This window comes from Gobio gobio, assembly GCF_949357685.1.
Source record: "Gobio gobio genome assembly, chromosome: 21".
Lineage (NCBI taxonomy): Eukaryota > Metazoa > Chordata > Actinopteri > Cypriniformes > Gobionidae > Gobio > Gobio gobio.
In genome coordinates, this window is record NC_137117.1 from 36614730 (window position 1) to 36634113 (window position 19384).

The 19384-nt window shown below is 42.2% G+C and overlaps 1 protein-coding gene across 1 annotated transcript in view; it reads right to left on the reverse strand.

Moving 5' to 3' along the window:
* Positions 1-18873, reverse strand: part of LOC307117375 (tubby-related protein 3) — a 34813-nt gene extending 15940 nt beyond the window's left edge. The window contains exons 1-5 of the mRNA XM_079802195.1: positions 18688-18873; positions 12456-12582; positions 3809-3910; positions 2921-3037; positions 1254-1364 (exon numbers count right to left, since the gene is read on the reverse strand). Coding sequence (XP_079658321.1) covers positions 1254-1364; positions 2921-3037; positions 3809-3910; positions 12456-12582; positions 18688-18702 — 472 coding nt within the window. The 5' untranslated portion in view covers positions 18703-18873. The remainder of the gene's footprint in view (positions 1-1253; positions 1365-2920; positions 3038-3808; positions 3911-12455; positions 12583-18687) is intronic.
* Positions 18874-19384: the final 511 nt, after the last annotated feature.

The window sequence follows — 19384 nt, forward strand, 5'->3', positions numbered from 1 at the left end:
CAGTCATGTTGGAACAGGAAGGGGCCATCCCCAAAGTGTTCCCACAATGTTGGGAGCATGAAATTGTCCAAAATATCTTGATATGCTGAAGCATTAAGAGTTCCTTTCACTGGAAATAAGGGGCCAAGCCCAACCCCTGAAAAACAACCTCACACCATAATCCACCCTCCACCAAACTTTACACTTGGCAGAATGCAGTCAGGCAAGTACCGTTCTCCTGGCAACCGCCAAACCCAGACTCGTCCATCAGATTGTCAGACAGAGAAGCGTGATTGGTCACTCCAGAGAACACGTCTCCACTGCTCTAGAGTCCAGTGGTGGCGTACTTTACCCCACTGCATCCCATGCTTTGCATTGCACTTGGTGATGTAAGGCTTGGATGAGCTGCTCGGCCATGGAAACTCATTCCATGAAGCTCTACACACTGTTCTTGAGCTAATCTGAAGGCCACACGAAGGTCTGTAGCTATTGACTCGTGCGCACTGTGCACCTCAGCATGCGCTGACCCCGCTCTGTGATTTTACGTGGCCTACCACTTCATGGCTGAGTTGCTGTTGTTTCAATTGCTTCCACTTTGTTATAATAACATTAACATTTGACCGTGGAATATTTAGTAGTGAGGAAATTTCACAAATGGTCCCACGCTTGAGTTCACTGAGCTCCTGAGAGCGACCCATTCTTTCACAAATGTTTGTAGAAGCGTCTGCATGCCTAGTGTTTGATTTTATACACCTGTGACCATGGAAGTGATTGGAACACCTGAATTCAATGATTTGGAGGGGTGTCCCAATACTTTTGGCAGTATAGTGTATATATTTGTATTTTAACATTATTTTTGGTACTATTTTTAAAAACTTACATTTTCTTCTCAATGCATTATTTTGTCCCCAGGCAAGATGATTGTGTGTGTGTGTGTGTGTGTGTGTGTGTGTGTGTGTGTGTGTGTGTGTGTGTGTGTGTGTGTGTGTGTGTGTGTGTGTGTGTGTGTGTGTGTGTGTGTGTGTACGTGTGTAAATCACAATAAAATATAATTTTGGTTTACTTAAAGAGAATTTGTAATTGTACTGATATATTGTAGCAATACAAACAAATGCAATGGTTTGCTTCATATTGTTTGCAAACTATTTCATTTTGATTTTGAGGTGAAATATGACCCAGACATATTCTTGAAAGGCTTTGTGAGATTCACAAGTTATAGTTGCTTTTAGCAACACAATGATCAATGTACAATGTTTTAAGATAAGTTAAATTACCTTTCTTTTTTGCAATAAAATCTGGTTTATTTCCATTTATCTGAAACATAGAAGCTGGCTCCTTTTTTGATTTAGATGTCTTTCCTTTGCTTTCTGATTCACCTTTATTCTCTGCAGAAATAATATATTGGGGGAAAAAAATGAGATAAGTCAGTATTTCTACATGGCTCACCAACAACAAAACCTACGAGTTGGTGTACGAGTCATTGAAGCCAATGTAGAGTTTGTTCACAGGCTGAGAGTCCGTATTTAGCTGAGAGTCCTTAAGTGACAGGTTAGGACCAGTTCCCAGAATTCCCCTTGGGTTATTAAGGTGTGCCAGCTTCAGATAATCAGCACAGCTTCTAGTTGAAGAACAGTTCCTTTCAATATGGAAATTATGTGGTTAATGGCTCAATAGGTTCCATCACAAGATATCCAGCAAACAAAAATTTGCTCCAAGAATGTTTTACTAACAGTCCCATTAAGTTATGAATTTCTGCATGCGCTCTGAACGTTCACAGTTTAGATTTGTAAAGGTTTTAAAAAAGTTTTTTCTTGGTTATGTGAACGGTAAGGAAACATTCAATTTTGCATTATGGTAATGTTACTTTTGAATTCTTTAACATTCTGAAACAAGTCAAAACATTTTCAATTTCCAACTAAACATTTCAGAAAAAAACCTTCCATGAATCATGTATAAATAACGTTTTTGTGCTAACGTTTCGAGAACATTATTAAAGACCTGATAACTTTGACCGAACATTCTATTACCGTTACTGGAAGAACGTTTGTTCATAACTTTGAGAGAACCTTTCTGGTAACGTTCCCTGTTAGCTGGGGAGTTTCCAGTTTGAATGTCAAATGTGAGCGAGCTTTGTATCAGAGAGGCATTAGTTCTAATGTTCCTGCTCTTTCTTTCGTCAACAAACATGGCTGAACTTTTGAAACATGCTCCAGGGTTTCCGCATCACCCTACATTACACTTGAAACTCAAATGGTTCTCACTTTTAATAGGCTGCCATCTTTGTAGGGTTTCAATAATCTAGGTCATTGTCGATTGTCTTGTAAAACGTATTAATTCGCAGCTGGACTTTGTTTTCTATTTGTTGATGACGTTTCTCCACTTATCCGAGTGGCTTGATCAGACGCCCCCCTGAGGAGCTCACCATCTGTCTTTTAACAACAGGAAAAATGAGGCCAAGCCTTTAAGATGAGTAAACGAATCCCTAAAACCATAACTAAAAGCAAGAGTTAAATTCACTTGAGAGTCCCCCACTTCTGCTCTTAGACAAACCGTAGTGGTGATCTTTAAGACAGTTCTGCCGTATTGTTCTGGCTAATCTTCTTAGCTCACGAGATCTAGCGCTAATCCTCTTCCTGAGCAGCAAACCCCCATGCATGTGTACATAATGACATTAAGAGTTACACACACTGAAGCCATTGTCTAAGTTTCCTCTGATTCGATACCTAAAGTGTTTTGCTCTGAGGGGGGAATTAACCTAAAAAGCACAAACTGTTTTAAGGGACCAAAAACACACCCAACCCCCAACAAAGTGCAAAGTTCAAAGTGACTCTTATAATAACATAAATGCTACTTGACTGTTGAAACTAATGGAACAAAGCTCAAAATTGAACCTTGGCCTCGCTCATTAGCATGCATTCAAGTGTGAATACGCTCAACTGACCTTTGGCCTTTGATTTCTTTTCTTTGGTGCCAGCAGGGGAGCTTTCTTTGGTTTTCTTCTTTGTCTTCTTCTGTGAGGTCTCCTCTTCATCATCCTCATCATCTTCGTCATCAGAATCTGATCAAAATGTCAGTTAGAAACGTACATAAATGAATGAGCCAAATTTTTTTTTCTTATATTGGTCACGTTGACTTTCTTGGTCTGTGCATGTATCTTTCAGTTGGCGACTTCTGCACACCTCAGAATGCGCTGACCCCGCTCTGTGATTTTACGTGGCTTTTGTTCCCAATTGCTTCCACTTTGTTATAATATGAAGGGTCTTATTGCACAGGTGGCAACCTATCACGATACCACGCTTGAATTCACTGAGCTCCTGAGAGCGACCCATTCTGGGATGTGATTGGAACACCTGAATTCAATGATTTTTGGTACTATTTTTAAAAACTATTTTCAGTTCTGCCTCCGAAATGGCTTCACTGTTTTACAGGAGTCACCAAGGGTCATGATTTGGCTAGTTATCATATCAACGTACACAGAGGTAGAATGCGTAGCTGTAAGATCAACTGCAAAAATGAGTAAAGACATTTGGAGACAATTTTAAGCAAAATCGTTGAAAGCCCATACATACAATTACTTGTAATGTGACATTATTGATTATTACGTTTGACTAATAGGTGGCGCTGACAACTAAACACACAAAGGGCCGTATCATACACCCGGCGGACAGGAAGTTTGTCTGACTATGGCAAAATTGGTATCCATGTTCTTGGCATGACCCAAGGAATCTATTAAGACCAGCTTCATTACAAAATCTTCATTACTTCAGCACTTCATTAAAATGTCCCAAAACGTTTTGTACTAACTGATGGGATTAAAAATCACTTATACCTTTCTTCTTCTTAGGAGTACTCTTGGTCTTCTTTTTTGTGTTCTTCTCTGTTATGTCTTCTTTGTCCTTCTCGGGTTTCTTTTTCTTTACTGTTTTGCTCTCTGTTGAAAAATAAAACGTTGTTTTATCAACCATGGATCATTCCACTAGTACAAAATGACAGTGCCCCCCAAAAAAAGTGTTCTTACACAAAGCACTTAAAAATATCCGATTGTCATTTAATAATCAACTGGCCCCTGTAACAAACATTTCCTGTTTAGTTTTGTTGTTCCCTGGCACTGTTACCTGAGTTCTTGTTGTTACCGTGGTTTCTGATTGAGTTACACACCTGTTCCTTGCTCTGTTGATTATCATGCCTTCATATATAAAATCTTTTAAGGACACCCTGATGAAAAGTTTTTAATGTTGTTTATATGTCTATGTGGTGTTTTAATATGCTTTAAAAACAAACCATGTACAAAATTCAGAAGTCACCACCCATTTTCCACTTAAAACTCCAGTGAACCAAAGACGGTCTCAAAAACACTGTTTAAAACCGCTGGTGTTTCTGACATCACAAACTACTTTGTATCCAATCAAATCAACGTGTGGGCAGGCATTAGCATAATATTAGATAATTAACTATGACCGCTCTGAAGCAGGCGAGTCTCAAGATAAGCCAGGTTATCCCAGTATATTTCCTGTTGATATGAAAAATCAGATACTTTTAGCAAATATAGCAGGTCAATTATGTATATGATGTATATTATGATGTTATGATGAATGTCTTTCTCCACTGATGTTGTTGTTCAAAGCATTATCAACACGTTATGAGCTGTTTGAAAACGTAGTCAAGCAAAAGGCTAATCATATTAATCATATTAGTAGCGATACGACAGTTTACTACAGTAACTTGAGTAAAGATGAGCGAGTGGATCTCTGATCCGTGTATACTAAATGAAGCAAGGGTGTAAAGTTACATTCAAGCTTTAAGGCATGAAGAATTTTTTTTCACTGAATTTATATTTTATTTTTAATATGTCACTTTGGTGATCAAAGATGAGTTTTAAGGGATACAATTATTTACTACAGGGGGACTTTAAGTCTTCCCATCAAGGGATAATTTTATGGATTTAGTTTTAATTAATTATCAGCTCATAAACACACTTTATCATTAGAAAAATTTAAATAAATGTTATACAGGAAAATACATTATGCAATCATTAAAGACATTTCTCCTTATATAGAAATTTTTGGGCATAATGCGTTCTTTAAAATCGAGACAAGAACCCTGAGGTTCTATAACCCCTTTTTTTCTAATAGTGTAGAGAATCACTTTCACTGTAAACGAGTGCTCTCAAAATTAGTGCGTTAACACATGCAATAATTTTTTTTAAGTTTAACGTGTTAAAAATATTAATATCAGCATCTGTTTTTTTCTAGCATTACATTATATGATCACGCTCTTATTCATACTAATGTTTTTAAACCATTCAAGCGTGACAAGACGAAAGAGAATGCGCTGTCTGTGAATGTCCTGATTATGTGACACACACACGGCATACAGAAAGATGCACACAAGTATCAAGATGTCTTTCATTTTTTAAAGCCTAAAAAATTGATATAGCTTTCAATTATACTGTAATGTTGAATGCACTAAAAAAATGTTTTTGCCTAAACATAAGATTAATGTATTTGAATTGCATATACATTTTCCATGCATTTGGATAATTTTAACATAAACAAATTAATAAACTTAATGTGATTCATGTATGTAAGTCATACATAAATGTAACAGGTAAGATTTATGTAATTGATAAACTGAATGTGATTAATATATGCCAGTCATGTGTTTTTGAAACTGAATAAGATTTATGTAATAGTACACAGAAAAATACTCATGTTAAATTAACACTTCCTAGTGTTCATGTTTGTGCTCACTACTGGGTTAAAGTACCATTGAAGCAGTGTTAAAGTTAATCAGTTAACTGAGTGATGATTGCAAATTAATGATGAACACCTGATGATAATGAGCAGAATCACTGAAGGAAAGAGAAACACAAGAACTACAACTGACTTCAGCCACAGCCTTAGATGAAATCAACAGAAGATAAAAGAAGACATTACATCTCTGAAGATCTCAGCAGATCAACTCCACAAACAGCATTACCAGCTTCACACATTACTAACTAGACTGACTTTATTTCTGTCATTTCTGTTTTAATGAAAAACGTCTCGGTTACGTATGTAACCCTCGTTCCCTGAGGAGGGAACGGAGACGTACGTTAGTGACTAACGAATGGGGGTTTCGCTTAGAAGCCAATCATCTTCTTCGTATTCAACAGCGCCCAATGGCAGTGCCAATGCCATGGGCATGCGGAATTTGCATGCGTAACTCCGCCCCACCTCGTGGGTATATCAGGAAGTACGCTGGCAACATCGCATTATGTTACTGCTGCAGGAGCCAAGACTGAACTCCGCGTTCCAGGCAGCACAGCTGACGTGGCAAAGGAAACGTACGTCTCCGTTCCCTCCTCAGGGAACGAGGGTTACATACGTAACCGAGACGTTCCCTTTCGTTCAGTCACTACGACGTACGTTAGTGACTAACGAATGGGGGATCCTATTCAACAACGCCACTCGGCTGTCATCCAGTGCCCTGCGTAAGTGTGAGACCCGCCACTTAAGGCCGTAGGACTCCCACTTAACACAGGATTACCAAGGTACACTGGGAAGCATATCCCAGTGAGGGAATGCCAAGATGCCTACCGTAGGGAGGACTTAGAGAATACACATATGACCCGCTGAGGGTTGCATATGGAAGATCTCTAGGGTACCAGCCGAAGGTGGATTTTTAACCCTAGGGGTGGCAGGGACTTGCCAAGGGAAAGACACCTGCTCACTGAGGAGGCTTATGGTGGGAATACTCGTGTGGGGGTCGCCGGAGGGGAACCATGCACACGGAGCACCTGGCCGGACATGAGGGTCTGGGCTCGAAAGGGCAGACTGAACTGATGTCGGCGTAAGCAGTGCTGGAGGAGCTCAGGGCTCTCGGGGAGCTCACCTGAGGAAAATATCGCACGTATCCAGTCCGTGGAGTGGAATGGCGAGCAAGCGAAGACACCTGAGCCTGGCCCATTACCGGCCACCCGTAGGGGCGAGTACATAGTCGGACACTGGCTCCACTCGGAGATTGTAGAATCTGGCGAATGTGTTGGGTGTCGCCCAGCCTGCAGCTCTGCAGATGTCTGTTAGCGAGGCGCCATGCGCTAGAGCCCAAGAGGAGGCCACACTCCGGGTGGAGTGTGCCCTCACACCAAGGGGACATGGTCGGCCTTGCTGCTGGTATGCCAAAACAATGGTGTCCACTATCCAGTGAGACAACCTCTGCTTTGAGAGAGCGCTTCCCTTCCGCTCTCCACCATAACAGACAAAGAGCTGGTCTGAGGTCCTGAAACACTGCGTCATGTCTACGTAGGCGCGGAGAGCGCGTACTGGACAGAGCAATGCCAAGGCTGGGTCTGCCTCCTCCAAAGGCAGCGCTTGCAGGTTCACCACCTGATCTCGGAACGGAGTGGTAGGAACCTTGGGCACATATCCGGGCCGGGGTCTCAGGATCACGTGAGAGTTAGCCGGCCCGAACTCAAGGCACGCTTCGTCAACCGAAAATGCTTGCAGGTCCCCGACCCTCTTAAGCGAGGCCAATGCGGTCAGCAGAGCCGTCTTCATAGACAAGAACTTAATCTCGGCCGACCGCAAAGGCTCAAAGGGAGGCCTCTGCAGAGCACTTAAGACTACTGAGAGGTCCCAAGAGGGAACGAGAGGTGAGCGAGGAGGATTCAGTCTCCTCGCCCCCCTCAGGAACCTGATGATCAGGTCGTGCTGACTTACCTTTTTGTCTCCCAGGAGATCGTGGTAGGCAGATATTGCGGCCACGTACACTTTAAGGGTGGAGGGAGACAGCCTTCGCTCCACCCCCTCCTGGAGAAACGATAGCACGGACCCGATCGGGCATTTCCAGGGGTCTTCTTGGCGGGAAGAGCACCATGTGACGAAGAGGTTCCACTTCAACGCGTAGAGACGTCGTGTAGACTCAGCTCTAGCGGAAGTGATGGTAGCGACCACCGCAGGTGGAAGGCTACTCAAACCTACCGTGTCCCGTCCAGAAGCCACACGTGGAGCTTCCAGAACGCTGGACGCGGGTGCCAAAAGGTGCCCCGTCTCTGAGTAAGGAGGTCCGGTCTCAGAGGAATAGGCCAGGGAGGGGCTGTCGCAAGGAGTAAGAGTTCTGGGAACCAGGTCTGGCCGTGCCAAAGCGGGGCGACCAAGACGACCTGCTCCTTGTCCTCCCTGATCTTGCACAGTACCCGTGCAAGAAGGCTCACTGGGGGAAACGCATACTTGCGTAGCCCTGACGGCCAGCTCTGCGCCAGTGCATCCGTGCCGAGGGTGCCCTCGGTCAGGGAATAATACAGGGAGCAATGGGAAGAGTCCTGGGAGGCAAACAGATCTACCTGTGCGTCGCCGAACCGTTCCCATATCAGCTGGATCGTCTGGGGGTGGAGTCTCCACTCTCCGGGGAGAGGCTGAAACCGTGAGAGCTCGTCGGCTGCACAGTTCAGGTCTCCAGGGATGTGGACAGCACGAAGGGACCTCAGGCGCTTCTGACTCCACAAAACGAGATGGCGGGCGAGTTGAGACATACGGTGGGAGCGTAGACCGCCCTGGTGGTTGATGTACGCTACTACGGCCGTGTTGTCTGTCCTGACTAGCACATGTTGACCCCTCAGCAACGCTCGGAAGCGGTGCAGGGCGAACCGTACTGCCAGTAACTCGAGGCAATTGACATGCAGAAGGCGCTGGGGTCCTGTCCAGGAGCCCGCGGCTGCTTGTCCATTGCACATGGCACCCCAGCCCGTGGATGATGCATCTGTTGTCACAACAACATGCCTGGAAGCTCGTTCTAAGGACACTCCGGTCCGTAGAAAACTGAGGTTCGACCACGGGGTGAGTGTCTGTAAGCAGGCCCGAGTCACTTGTACCTGGAGCGTGCCAGACCGCCATGCCCATCTCGGGACTCGATCGCGTAGCCAGTGCTGAAGCGGTCTCATATGAAGCAATCCGAGCGGCGTTACCGCGGCTGCAGATGCCATATGCCCCAGGAGCCTCTGAAAGTGTTTCAGTGGAACCGCACTCTTGCCCTCGAGTTGTCGAAGGGAAGTCAGCAGAGACTGCGCGCGCTCGCTCGAAAGCTGCGTGCACATGGCGACCGAGTCGATATCCATACCGAGAAAAGAGATCCTCTGCGCGGGGCAAAGTTTGCTCTTCTCCCAGTTGACCCGAAGGCCCAGACGGGCTAGGTGATGGAGCACCAAATCTCTGTGTCCGCAAACCTGCTCTCGAGAGTGACCCAGTATGAGCCAGTCGTCGAGGTAGTTCAGGATGCGAACCCCGTGCTGCCGAAGGGGCGCAAGGGCTGCCTTGGCAATCTTCGTAAAGACGCGAGGGGACAGAGATAGCCCGAATGGTAGAACTGCGTACTGATATGCCCGCCCCTCGAAAGCAAACCGTAGGAACGGTCTGTGTCGAGGCAAAATGGAGACATGGAAGTAGGCGTCCTTCAGGTCGATCGCTGCAAACCAATCGTGTGGACGAACGCATTCGAAAAGGCGTTTCGCTGTCAACATCTTGAACGGAAACCGGTGAAGGTAACGGTTCAAGACGCGCAGGTCCAGGATTGGCCGTAGCCCACCGGTCTTTTTGGGTCAATTCATCTCGGCTGGAGGGACAGGTTCGATCGCACCCTTCGCCAGTAGGGTGGCAATCTCCGCTCGCATGACGGGGGCGTTGGCCCCGATCATGGTGGAACGGACTCCCCGGAAGCAGGGAGGAACCTGCGCGAACTGAATCGCGTAGCCGCGCCTGACGGTCCGCTCGACCCAGCGGGACAGCCCTGGAAGCTGAAGCCAGACATCCAGAAACTGCACCAGCGGGGTCATACGGTGTACAGACGTACCCGGTGTGGGCTTGCAGCGATGCAGCGTCACCGGCCCGGACATGGGAGGCTGTGGGGCGTCCCGGTGCGTGGGCACGGTTGACAGCTGCGTCCTGACAGAGGAGACCAGGGAAGGACGCACGTTCCACTGGGGTCTGCTCTGCCAGGAGGCTGGCGACAGAGTGGGATGCGAGTGGCGGGACCCGTGGGTGGCGCGCACCGTCATCACCGGACTCTGTGGGCTCAGGGATGGGAGTGTTAATTCTTTCTTTGACCAACATAGGGTGCTGCTGACCCGGGGGCCAGCAGCTGAACAAAGGATTCTCCCCCGGCCCTCCACCGGGGGAAGGAGTGGTCCTGCTACCATCTCCTCGAAAGAATTTCCCATCCCTGAGCCGTCCGTCTCAGGAGCGCCGCTTGGCCTGGCGTTTAGCGGGGCGCGGGACGGCCTGAGGGGACTTGGACGCCTTCCTGCGGCTTCCTCCGCGACCCGGCCCGGGTGAAGGCTGCTGCTTGGACCGGGTGGGAGGGGCGGGAGCCTTAGGAAGGCGTCCTCGGCGTGGAGCAGACTGAGGCGACTGTGCCGGCGGCTGGGTGGAGGCAGCAGCTGGCCGCCGGGGCAGTACATGTTTGATAGCCTCAGTCTGCTTCTGGGCGATTGAGAACTGTTGGGCGAAGTCCTCAACCGCCCCGCCGAAGAGGCCGGCCTGGGATATGGGGGCATCGAGGAACCGGGTCCGCTCGGTGTCCCGCATATCGGCCAGGTTCAGCCACAGGTGACGCTCCTGGACCACATTTGTGGACATCACTTGACCCAGGGAGCGTGCGGTCACCTTCGTCGCCCGGAGAGCGAGGTCGGTGGCGGCACGCAGCTCATTTAAGAGCCCCGGATCAACTCCACCCTCGTGCATGTCCTTGAGGATCCTGGCCTGGTAGACCTGGAGGATCGCCATGGCATGCAGCGAAGCGGCAGCCTGCCCCGCGGCTCTGTGCGATTTCGACACCAAGGTTGATGTGAACCGACAGGCTTTGGAGGGGTGCTTAGGATCACCACGCCAGGTTGAAGCGCTCTGAGGACACAGTTGCATCGCAACAGAACGTTCAACTGGAGGGATCCCAGTGTACCCTTTAGCTGCCGCCCCATCGAGGACGGAGAAGGCGGAGGAAGCCACCGAACGGTCACGGGAAGACAACGGGGACTTCCAGGACCGCGTGAGTTCCTCATGCAGCTCGGGAAAGAAAGGTATTGAGGGCAAGGACTGACGGGTGTCAGCGCGAGCCCCCAAAAACCAATCGTCGAGCCTTGAGCGTTCGGGACAGGGTGGAGGGTTCCACTCGATCCCTAAGCTCGCGGCTGCCCGAGACAACATGGCTGTCAGCTCTGGATCTGACTCGGGCAATGCTGGCACGCCCGAGGGCGGCAGCACAGCCGAGTCATCATCTCCAGAGGACTCGAGCCCACCTTGTGATGCGGTGATCGACATCGCGTCCTCCTCCGGAGCGCCAAACGAGATGCGCGGGGGGGCCGGAGCCGGCCCCGCGATCTGCATCTGAACGCTCGCGGGTTGCAATGTGCAAGACGGGGGTGTGGCCCGAGGCATGAGCGTCGGGGCTTTGTTCCACACCGTAACCGTCAAGTCACCCTGACCACCAGCCGAAGTACTGGGCCTCTGGGACTCAGTAGATCGGGGTGTGGTAGAGGGGACTCTCACTTCAGTACGAAGGTCATGGAGTCTTGACCGCAACACTGCGATGGTCATGTTCCCGCAGTGAGAACATGACTCATCCACGAACGCTGTCTGAGCATGCTGAAAGCCCAAACATACCAGACAGTGTTCGTGCCCATCAGAGGAGGAAAGCAACCGACCACACCCAGAAGTACACGGACGAGACATCCTGAAAAGGACGCGTCACGTGTAAGCTCTTTTATGAGAGGAAAGCCTCGCAGAGAACGCCGAAGCGCCCAGGGACCACACACCAGCTGTCTAGCGGACCACTGCGCAGATCAGCAGGCAGGCAGTATGATGATCACTGGAACGCGCCGTAACACCAACGCCTCTGGAAAGCTGCTCGTCTCGAAAAGCTGTCGAAGACTCAGATCAGGCTTGTAGGAGTGAAGAGATCCTCTTGGCTCCAAAGCAGAAACATAATGCGATGTTGCCAGCGTACTTCCTGATATACCCACGAGGTGGGGCGGAGTTACGCATGCAAATTCCGCATGCCCATGGCATTGGCACTGCCATTGGGCGCTGTTGAATACGAAGAAGATGATTGGCTTCTAAGCGAAACCCCCATTCGTTAGTCACTAACGTACGTCGTAGTGACTGAACGAAAGGGAACTATAGTTACTTATTTTAATCGATTGACAGCACTACTGTAAACATGTTCCACTTACGTCCATAATAAAGTCTATAATTTTAATACTGACAAATGACTTTTTGTGAAATGTTTTGATTAAACATATGTTTTTTGTAGCCACTGTAGCATTTCCCTCAGAAAAGAAGATTGAACATGTGGTAATTCAATGTCCATGTAAACATAGTTTGGAGATTATTTAATTCCCAAGGGGTATCCAAATAATTAAACAATCCAGTAAAAATGAAGTCACAACAATTGCTGAGTATAGGTTTGTACTGTATGTCTGTGTGAGATGTGTAATGTATCAGACTGACTCTTTGAAGGCGTATTCTCCTCCTCGACTGACAACTCTTCAGTCTTTTTAGCTTTGCTCTTCTTCGGTTTGTCTTCGGCACCATTGGCCTTTCCAGAATCTGCCTCAGGCTTCTTCTTTTTTGTCTTCTATATATGGGCTGTTAATAAGGACAATGAATCACATTTAAATTTTTTCTTTGGCATGCTTGTACGTTTCTGTCCATAGTTGTGTAAATTTAAGCAATAGTTTAAACTTACCCATTGCCAAACATCAATGAAAGCAAAGCAAAAGGATGCACACATACTTTAGAAATTTACATCACTTAAAGTCACCATGAAATCAAAATGGACAATTCTTGTTTTTATGAAATATAGCAGTTTTTTGTATTTATTTATGTTCCTCATAACCTTTAATCAAAATAACTTCCCTCCCTCTTGCAGCGTCATCTCTTTTCTTCTTATGTTTATTGGTGCGAGGGCGGGACAATAACCTGTCACTCACATGAGATCCACCAATAACAAACCTCAACCATCCAACCATCCAATCAATTCCAAATGGACAAAATCAAGTCCCACCCTACTTTTTTCTTGTTTGAGAAGCCGTTTCACTCAGACATATGTCATTAAAGAGAAGAAAAGAATAGTCCAACTTCCAATTCAATGCGACTTATACACAAAGACATCTAATATTAAACACGTAAATACTTTAGCTGTTCATTAAGCCTGGATAGGATGTTTTTTTAAACCTTTAAATGCATGAATGTTTCACCAATCATTATTACATATTGGGGTCTTTAGCAACCCGGATCTATATCTAACACGGATGGATGTCTACCTGTCGTGATAATATAAAACTCTCCTGATATTAGAGTAACAATTACAGAAGGATAAAATAAAGCATATTTTGTTATCTTTTGGAGCTTGTAAGGGTTCAGTTTGAGCAGATGTTTTATACCATCATCACTGTCCTCATCAGAGCTCATTTCAGTTCATTCAGCATCTGCCTCATATTCACCATCTCAATCACATCCCCAAAACTATCAACATTTTCAACATCAATATTTAGATCTCTGACAGCTTCTTCAGCAGATCCACCATCAGTGACAGTGACTGTAATATTTGACTGCGTTCAGTTCTTGATCTGCAGTAAATCTCTGAGACATTTCAAGTTTTGCTGATGATTCTTCCTATTCTTTTGTTTTCTGCCTGCAGTAACTATGAGTGAAACGTCACTTCATCATTGTGTGTCAGACACTTGAGGAATAAAGTTGAACTGCACTTATTCAGTCATCAAAGATTCAATTATTGTTGTGCAGAAAAAATATACTTACACTGTTACACACTTCAGGTCGTTAGCGACCCTACACAATTTGTACAAAAATGAATGGGAAAACAAATTCTTTTATAATTTTACTATCTTTCTTGTTATATTGTTCATAATGAATTGATTGAGGAATACTACACTGTAAAACATAATAAGTTGACTTTACTTAGAAAAAGTGAGGAAACCGATTGCCTTAAAATTTTCAAGTAAAGTAGAGTATTATTTTTTTGTCGGCTAAACTTAACAAAATTTGTACAGAAAACTTATTAATGAAGTATACTTAACTCAAAATTATTAGTTATGTTAACTTGTTATTAGTGCTCACATTACTAGGAAAATATTAGGAAACCGATTGCCTTAAAATTCTCAAGTAAGCTGAACTTAAAAAAATAAGTGAAGACAAAAAGCAACAACTGAACTCCATTCAACACTTATTTATTACTTATCAATAGTCTACAGGTACTAAAAACAATTAAGTAAGCATTACTTAATTGCATTAAGCTGTTCTTACTTAAACCGTTTAAGTTTTGTCAACTTAATTCTATCTGGGATCTGAGGAAGTGTAGCCTACTCCCAGAGTGCATTGTGGCATGAATAAATTAATTTCTTCATTTTACTATTTTTAGCTTTATTTTACTATTTGTCTTTTGTCAGTATAACCCGAATAATGACAGCAAGTAAAATAGTAAAGGTCGTATTAATAATAACAATTAAAAAAAAAATAATAAAAAAAAATCCTTGTTACCATTGTTGTGTTTTGCATGCTGAATGTTGAAGTCTGTGTGTGACACACTCAAGCATGGTCGAATTATATTGTGACAAATATAGAGGGATTATATCAACTCAATTAAATGGTAATGCCATAAATATTAGCAAAAATAATGTTAAAAGATCATTATTTGACATTAAATATAGTTATGTTATACATCGTTAATTGACAAATATTATATATATATATATATATATTTTACTTCCCTTCTTTTGAAATCATACAACTATGATTTCTTGTTGCATTGCTGCATTAATAGGAAGTTAATTACTATAATATGAATGAAGTTCCAAGTGTCCAACCAAAGGGAACACTAATCACAATTGTGGTGAGAGGAAGTGGAGGAAATGAGTGATAAGTCTATACAAAATTGCACCACCTCAAAAACACTTTGCCCGCCCGACCGTCCGCCTGCTTGTTTTTTTGCTTTGGCAAAAAGGTACTCAAACCAGTCAAGTAATGTTTACTTGAGTTTTCTAAGTAACGAAGGCATAGCATGCAAATAGTTCAGATTACTTAATTGTTTTAAGTAAGTTCAACAAATTATTGGACATTAAGTAAAGTTTACTAAAAAAGTCTTAGTAAGAACAACTGTTGGATTTTACAGTGAAAAGGTTGATGTATAACTTTAAAAAATGAATGAGGAGGAAGGTAGTGAATGACTTCCCAGGTCAATAAAGACCCGAGGTATGCATTTAATGGTTAATTATACATATCGTAATACATCTTTGTAGTGTGATAATCATGTCTACACCTTTCTAAAGGACAAACAATCAATCAACATTGTCTGTACATTCAACATTGCCCAAACAAAGGAGATTAAGTCTGTTTAACTGTGGCACATCGGTTTAAGACGTGACCTCGTATGCACGGAACGCTGCAGGAGGAGAAAGTCTAATTCTTACACAATGTAGGCCGGACGTCACAGCCTGCTTCCGTACTGCACGGAGTGGGGAGCACATAATCTGATTAGTTCCCATCTTATATGAGTATTTATAGACAAAGAGCAAAGACAGTGGGATCCTTGATTTTTGTCGTTATGGGGATTTTACTCATACATTATGGAAAACCCCTCCGTAGACATTAGCCACAGCAGATTCAGTTATGTATGTAAGTGAGGTTCTGTTTGACAAAACAGGAATATTGATTGGATAATTTTTAATTACAGTTAATGTTTAAGTACATTTAATAATTTTAACCATGACTCTCATAACTCTTTCAGGTCAGCGAGTATCAGTGGCATCACGCACCAGTGGCCTTGATCAACCCCTCTCTGACATATTCTCTCTCCTTTTCTCCTCCCTTTATGGTTAAAAATGTAACAGGATACTCGGGAAAAAGGAAACACATGTATAAAATATTTCCTGTTTTTGAAAAACAAACATTTAAAAATATTAAACATGGAAAACCTGTTCTAAAGCTGGTTTTGTGTTATTTCCAAATGCCAAAAATATTTCAGAGAAAGGGTGTTTTGGTAACACTTATATAGTATCCTTGTACAAATGCTACATGTACTTACAATAGTAATAACAGTACATTATGCATAATTACATGCAGCTCACCCTCAACCAAACCCTAATCCTACCATAACCCTAAAGTAAGTACATGTAGTTAATTAATATTACTCAGTACTTAAATATATTATTGCACTGTAACAATGACACCTTAAAATAAAGTGTAACCAGTAATTTTAACTACTATGTACTTACATAAAATAATAATTGTTAGTTACATGTACTATTGTGTTGTTGTCAACAGTTGGGCTGCTAAAAACGATTCTGTGGTGAAGTAAATACTACAGAAAATAACAAATGTAATTTCTACATGAAAAAGTTAAAGTTCAGGAAATAATAAAAAACTAAGTACATTCTACGCTGATAGAAATTAATCATTGAGGCTGTAAGTGTACATAAAAATAGTATTTTTTAATTGGATAATTTGAGTAGCTCACTTAATTTGGATTTGTAGCAAAAACATATGTTGTATAATTATATATCGCACTTCTTATCCTAAGTAATCTAGACAAGGCTTTGTAGACATGTGCATTTCCAGCATACTATTTAAGTTACATTTACTTAAAATATTTACTGCTGGATTTGGCTGCTGCAATGACCCCTTTTCACATGGTGACAAGGTATTTTTCCATACTGCAACATAAATCTAGCAATTTTTCCCATATTTCATATTTTAGGGTAATTTTATAACAGTGTTGTCTACATCAGGCGTGACCGTTGCTGTTTCGAGGATGTTTGCTGCTTGATCAATATTATATATTCAAATGAACATTTTGTCACAACTTCACTTTATTATGTACTATCTACTTACTGGGGTTAAGGAGATTTCTAGTTCCTATAATGCTTTGTGTGGGATTTAATTGGAAGAGAAATTGTTGAATTTATTTATCTTAATGTATTTTAAAGCAAGATAAATGAAGTAGACGGCTTATTATTATTGTTCAATGTTATATTAGTAATCACTTAAAGCTCATAGAAATTAAAGCGTAAATATCAACATTATAAATTAAAGTAAAGCTACTCAACTTTTCTGATACCGGTGTTCCCATCATGCACTGGGGCTTGAATAATTAATGAGGTAGATTTTTTTGCTGTTTTCCAGCTGTATTTACACTGTTTTATCATTGATTTTGTTGTTAGGTTTAGTAACTTGCCATTTTGTGACATTTGGAGTTCTACTCAAAATGACACATTCATACTCAAAAACGATCCATCGAATGTTACTGTTATTGTGTATTGTGTACGAAGTATTGAGGTCTCTGTGTTCAGGTGGGTACTGAGTTTATTATCATGTAAATATCAATATCTATTGTATAATTTCCTTAGGTGATTCCAAGTAAAGTATACGTTTAATTCAGTGTTATTGTTTGAGTAAATAGTATTGCAAAGGAAACTTCAACTAAGTTAACTCAACCTTTTACTGGACAAGTCAAAATTACTTATTTTCCCTGTTAATTTTACTTACTTCCATATGTGAAATTTACTTTACAAATAAGCATGCAAAAACTTGCATTAGAAAAATGAAGTAGCCTACTTTTTACTTATTGTTTTTTCAGTGTACTGAGGAGGGATACGGGTAAGTTTAGGGGCAGGTTTAGTGGGGGTCAACAGAGTAATTTTTAAAAATATAAGTAAAAAGTAAAAACATAGATGTATGCAATAAGTTCAATGTATCAAAATGTGTTTGGTTGTTAGTATAGTTAATATAGTTAAAGACAAAATATAAAGTGGGACTAACAAATCTAGAAAAATCTATCTATTACTTTCATTTTAACCTGACATTTTAACCAATATACAGTACCAGGACCCATCTAGAACAAATACAGGAGCACAGTGACTTCATTTGCTGCTAAAATTATGAAAGGCAAACTGGTTAGCATTGCTTTCCTCTTCTATAGCCTTTCTAACTCTTGCCAATAAGAAAACACAATCAATTTGTTGATCAAAGATCCACTGTGGTCAATCAATATATTACACAATTCCCAGACTACAAACTGTACCTAAACTAAAGGCAAAGGGCTCACTAAAATCAAGATCCCAAATGCATATAAGAACCTTTTTTTCTGTACTATTTTATTCAATATTTGCCTCAAAACAGCAGTAAACCTTTAATAGATCCAATAACCGATTCAGCACATTCTGGCATAGCCAGGATATTGACAAATTAAGATTCAAAATGCCTTTTACTGTAAGAAAAGTTGTTAGATTATAGATCATTAGAATCTGAACTATTGGATGACAATCTTAGATAATCTGGACCTGTAAACAGGATCAAGGCAGAATGACTCTTTGAGGTGCCATCTTGAGATTACATATTTACAGTGAAAAGGTTCTTGAAAGGTATAATAATCACAACCTACTGCATTTTATGTCCTGAAAAAGAACACTGACACATGTATGCTGACAGAAAATACTAACTAATCAATCAAACACACTTGTGTTAACTACTTTATATTGTTTGGTACCTCTGGTTCATAGAGCTATTGTTTATGCCTGGGATAAAATTATCAAGCAATTTCTTAGTATTGATTCCATTTCTATTGAAAACATCCAGACTCTTACTACATTGACAATTAAGACATCTTTAACGGCATTTAGAAACTAGAAGCTCTTCTTGGCTATAAGACGCCACAGTTAAGATGTACCTTCTCTGCAGACATGGTTATTGAGATGACATCGGTTCAAGAGTAAAAGTCCAGGGAAGAGAGCAGATGATGCCGTCATGTGTGTTTATATGAGTGTGTGCTGAGGGCATCAGTGTGGCTGATTATGAAAGCTAGTTTAGTCTGGAGAAGTTGATAATAGGATTCAGTGCAAAGCCCATCTGCCTCAGGAGCAACCAAAACAACACAACACAACACAACACAACACAACACAAGAGGGACGTACCATCTACTGAACACTACTGCAGAATGAACATTCAATCAGCAGAACCATTTAAGTGAAAACGTTGTGTTGCTATCGTATCATTGAGATACTTTTATACATTTTTTTTATTAATATTTGGAATTGGTTTTCATTTTTATATTTTCTGTTTTCATTTTAATTTTAGTTAAAGTGTTAGTCATTTTGTTGTTTTGTGTCATTTTGTTAATGTTAATTTAGTTTGTATTAATTTTTATTTTAGTTTTAGCTAAACTAAATTAAAATTAGAAATGCTGATTAGATAAAATGTTTTATTTATTTTATTTTAAGCAACACTTTTTGGTTTTAGTTTTAATTTCAGTTCACTTTAATTTATGACAACTTTCTGAATAGTTTTAGCATGTTACTTAACCCTTAAACGCATACAGGACATTCACTGCCCTCCTCCTCATTCATTTTTTAAAGTTAGACATCAAC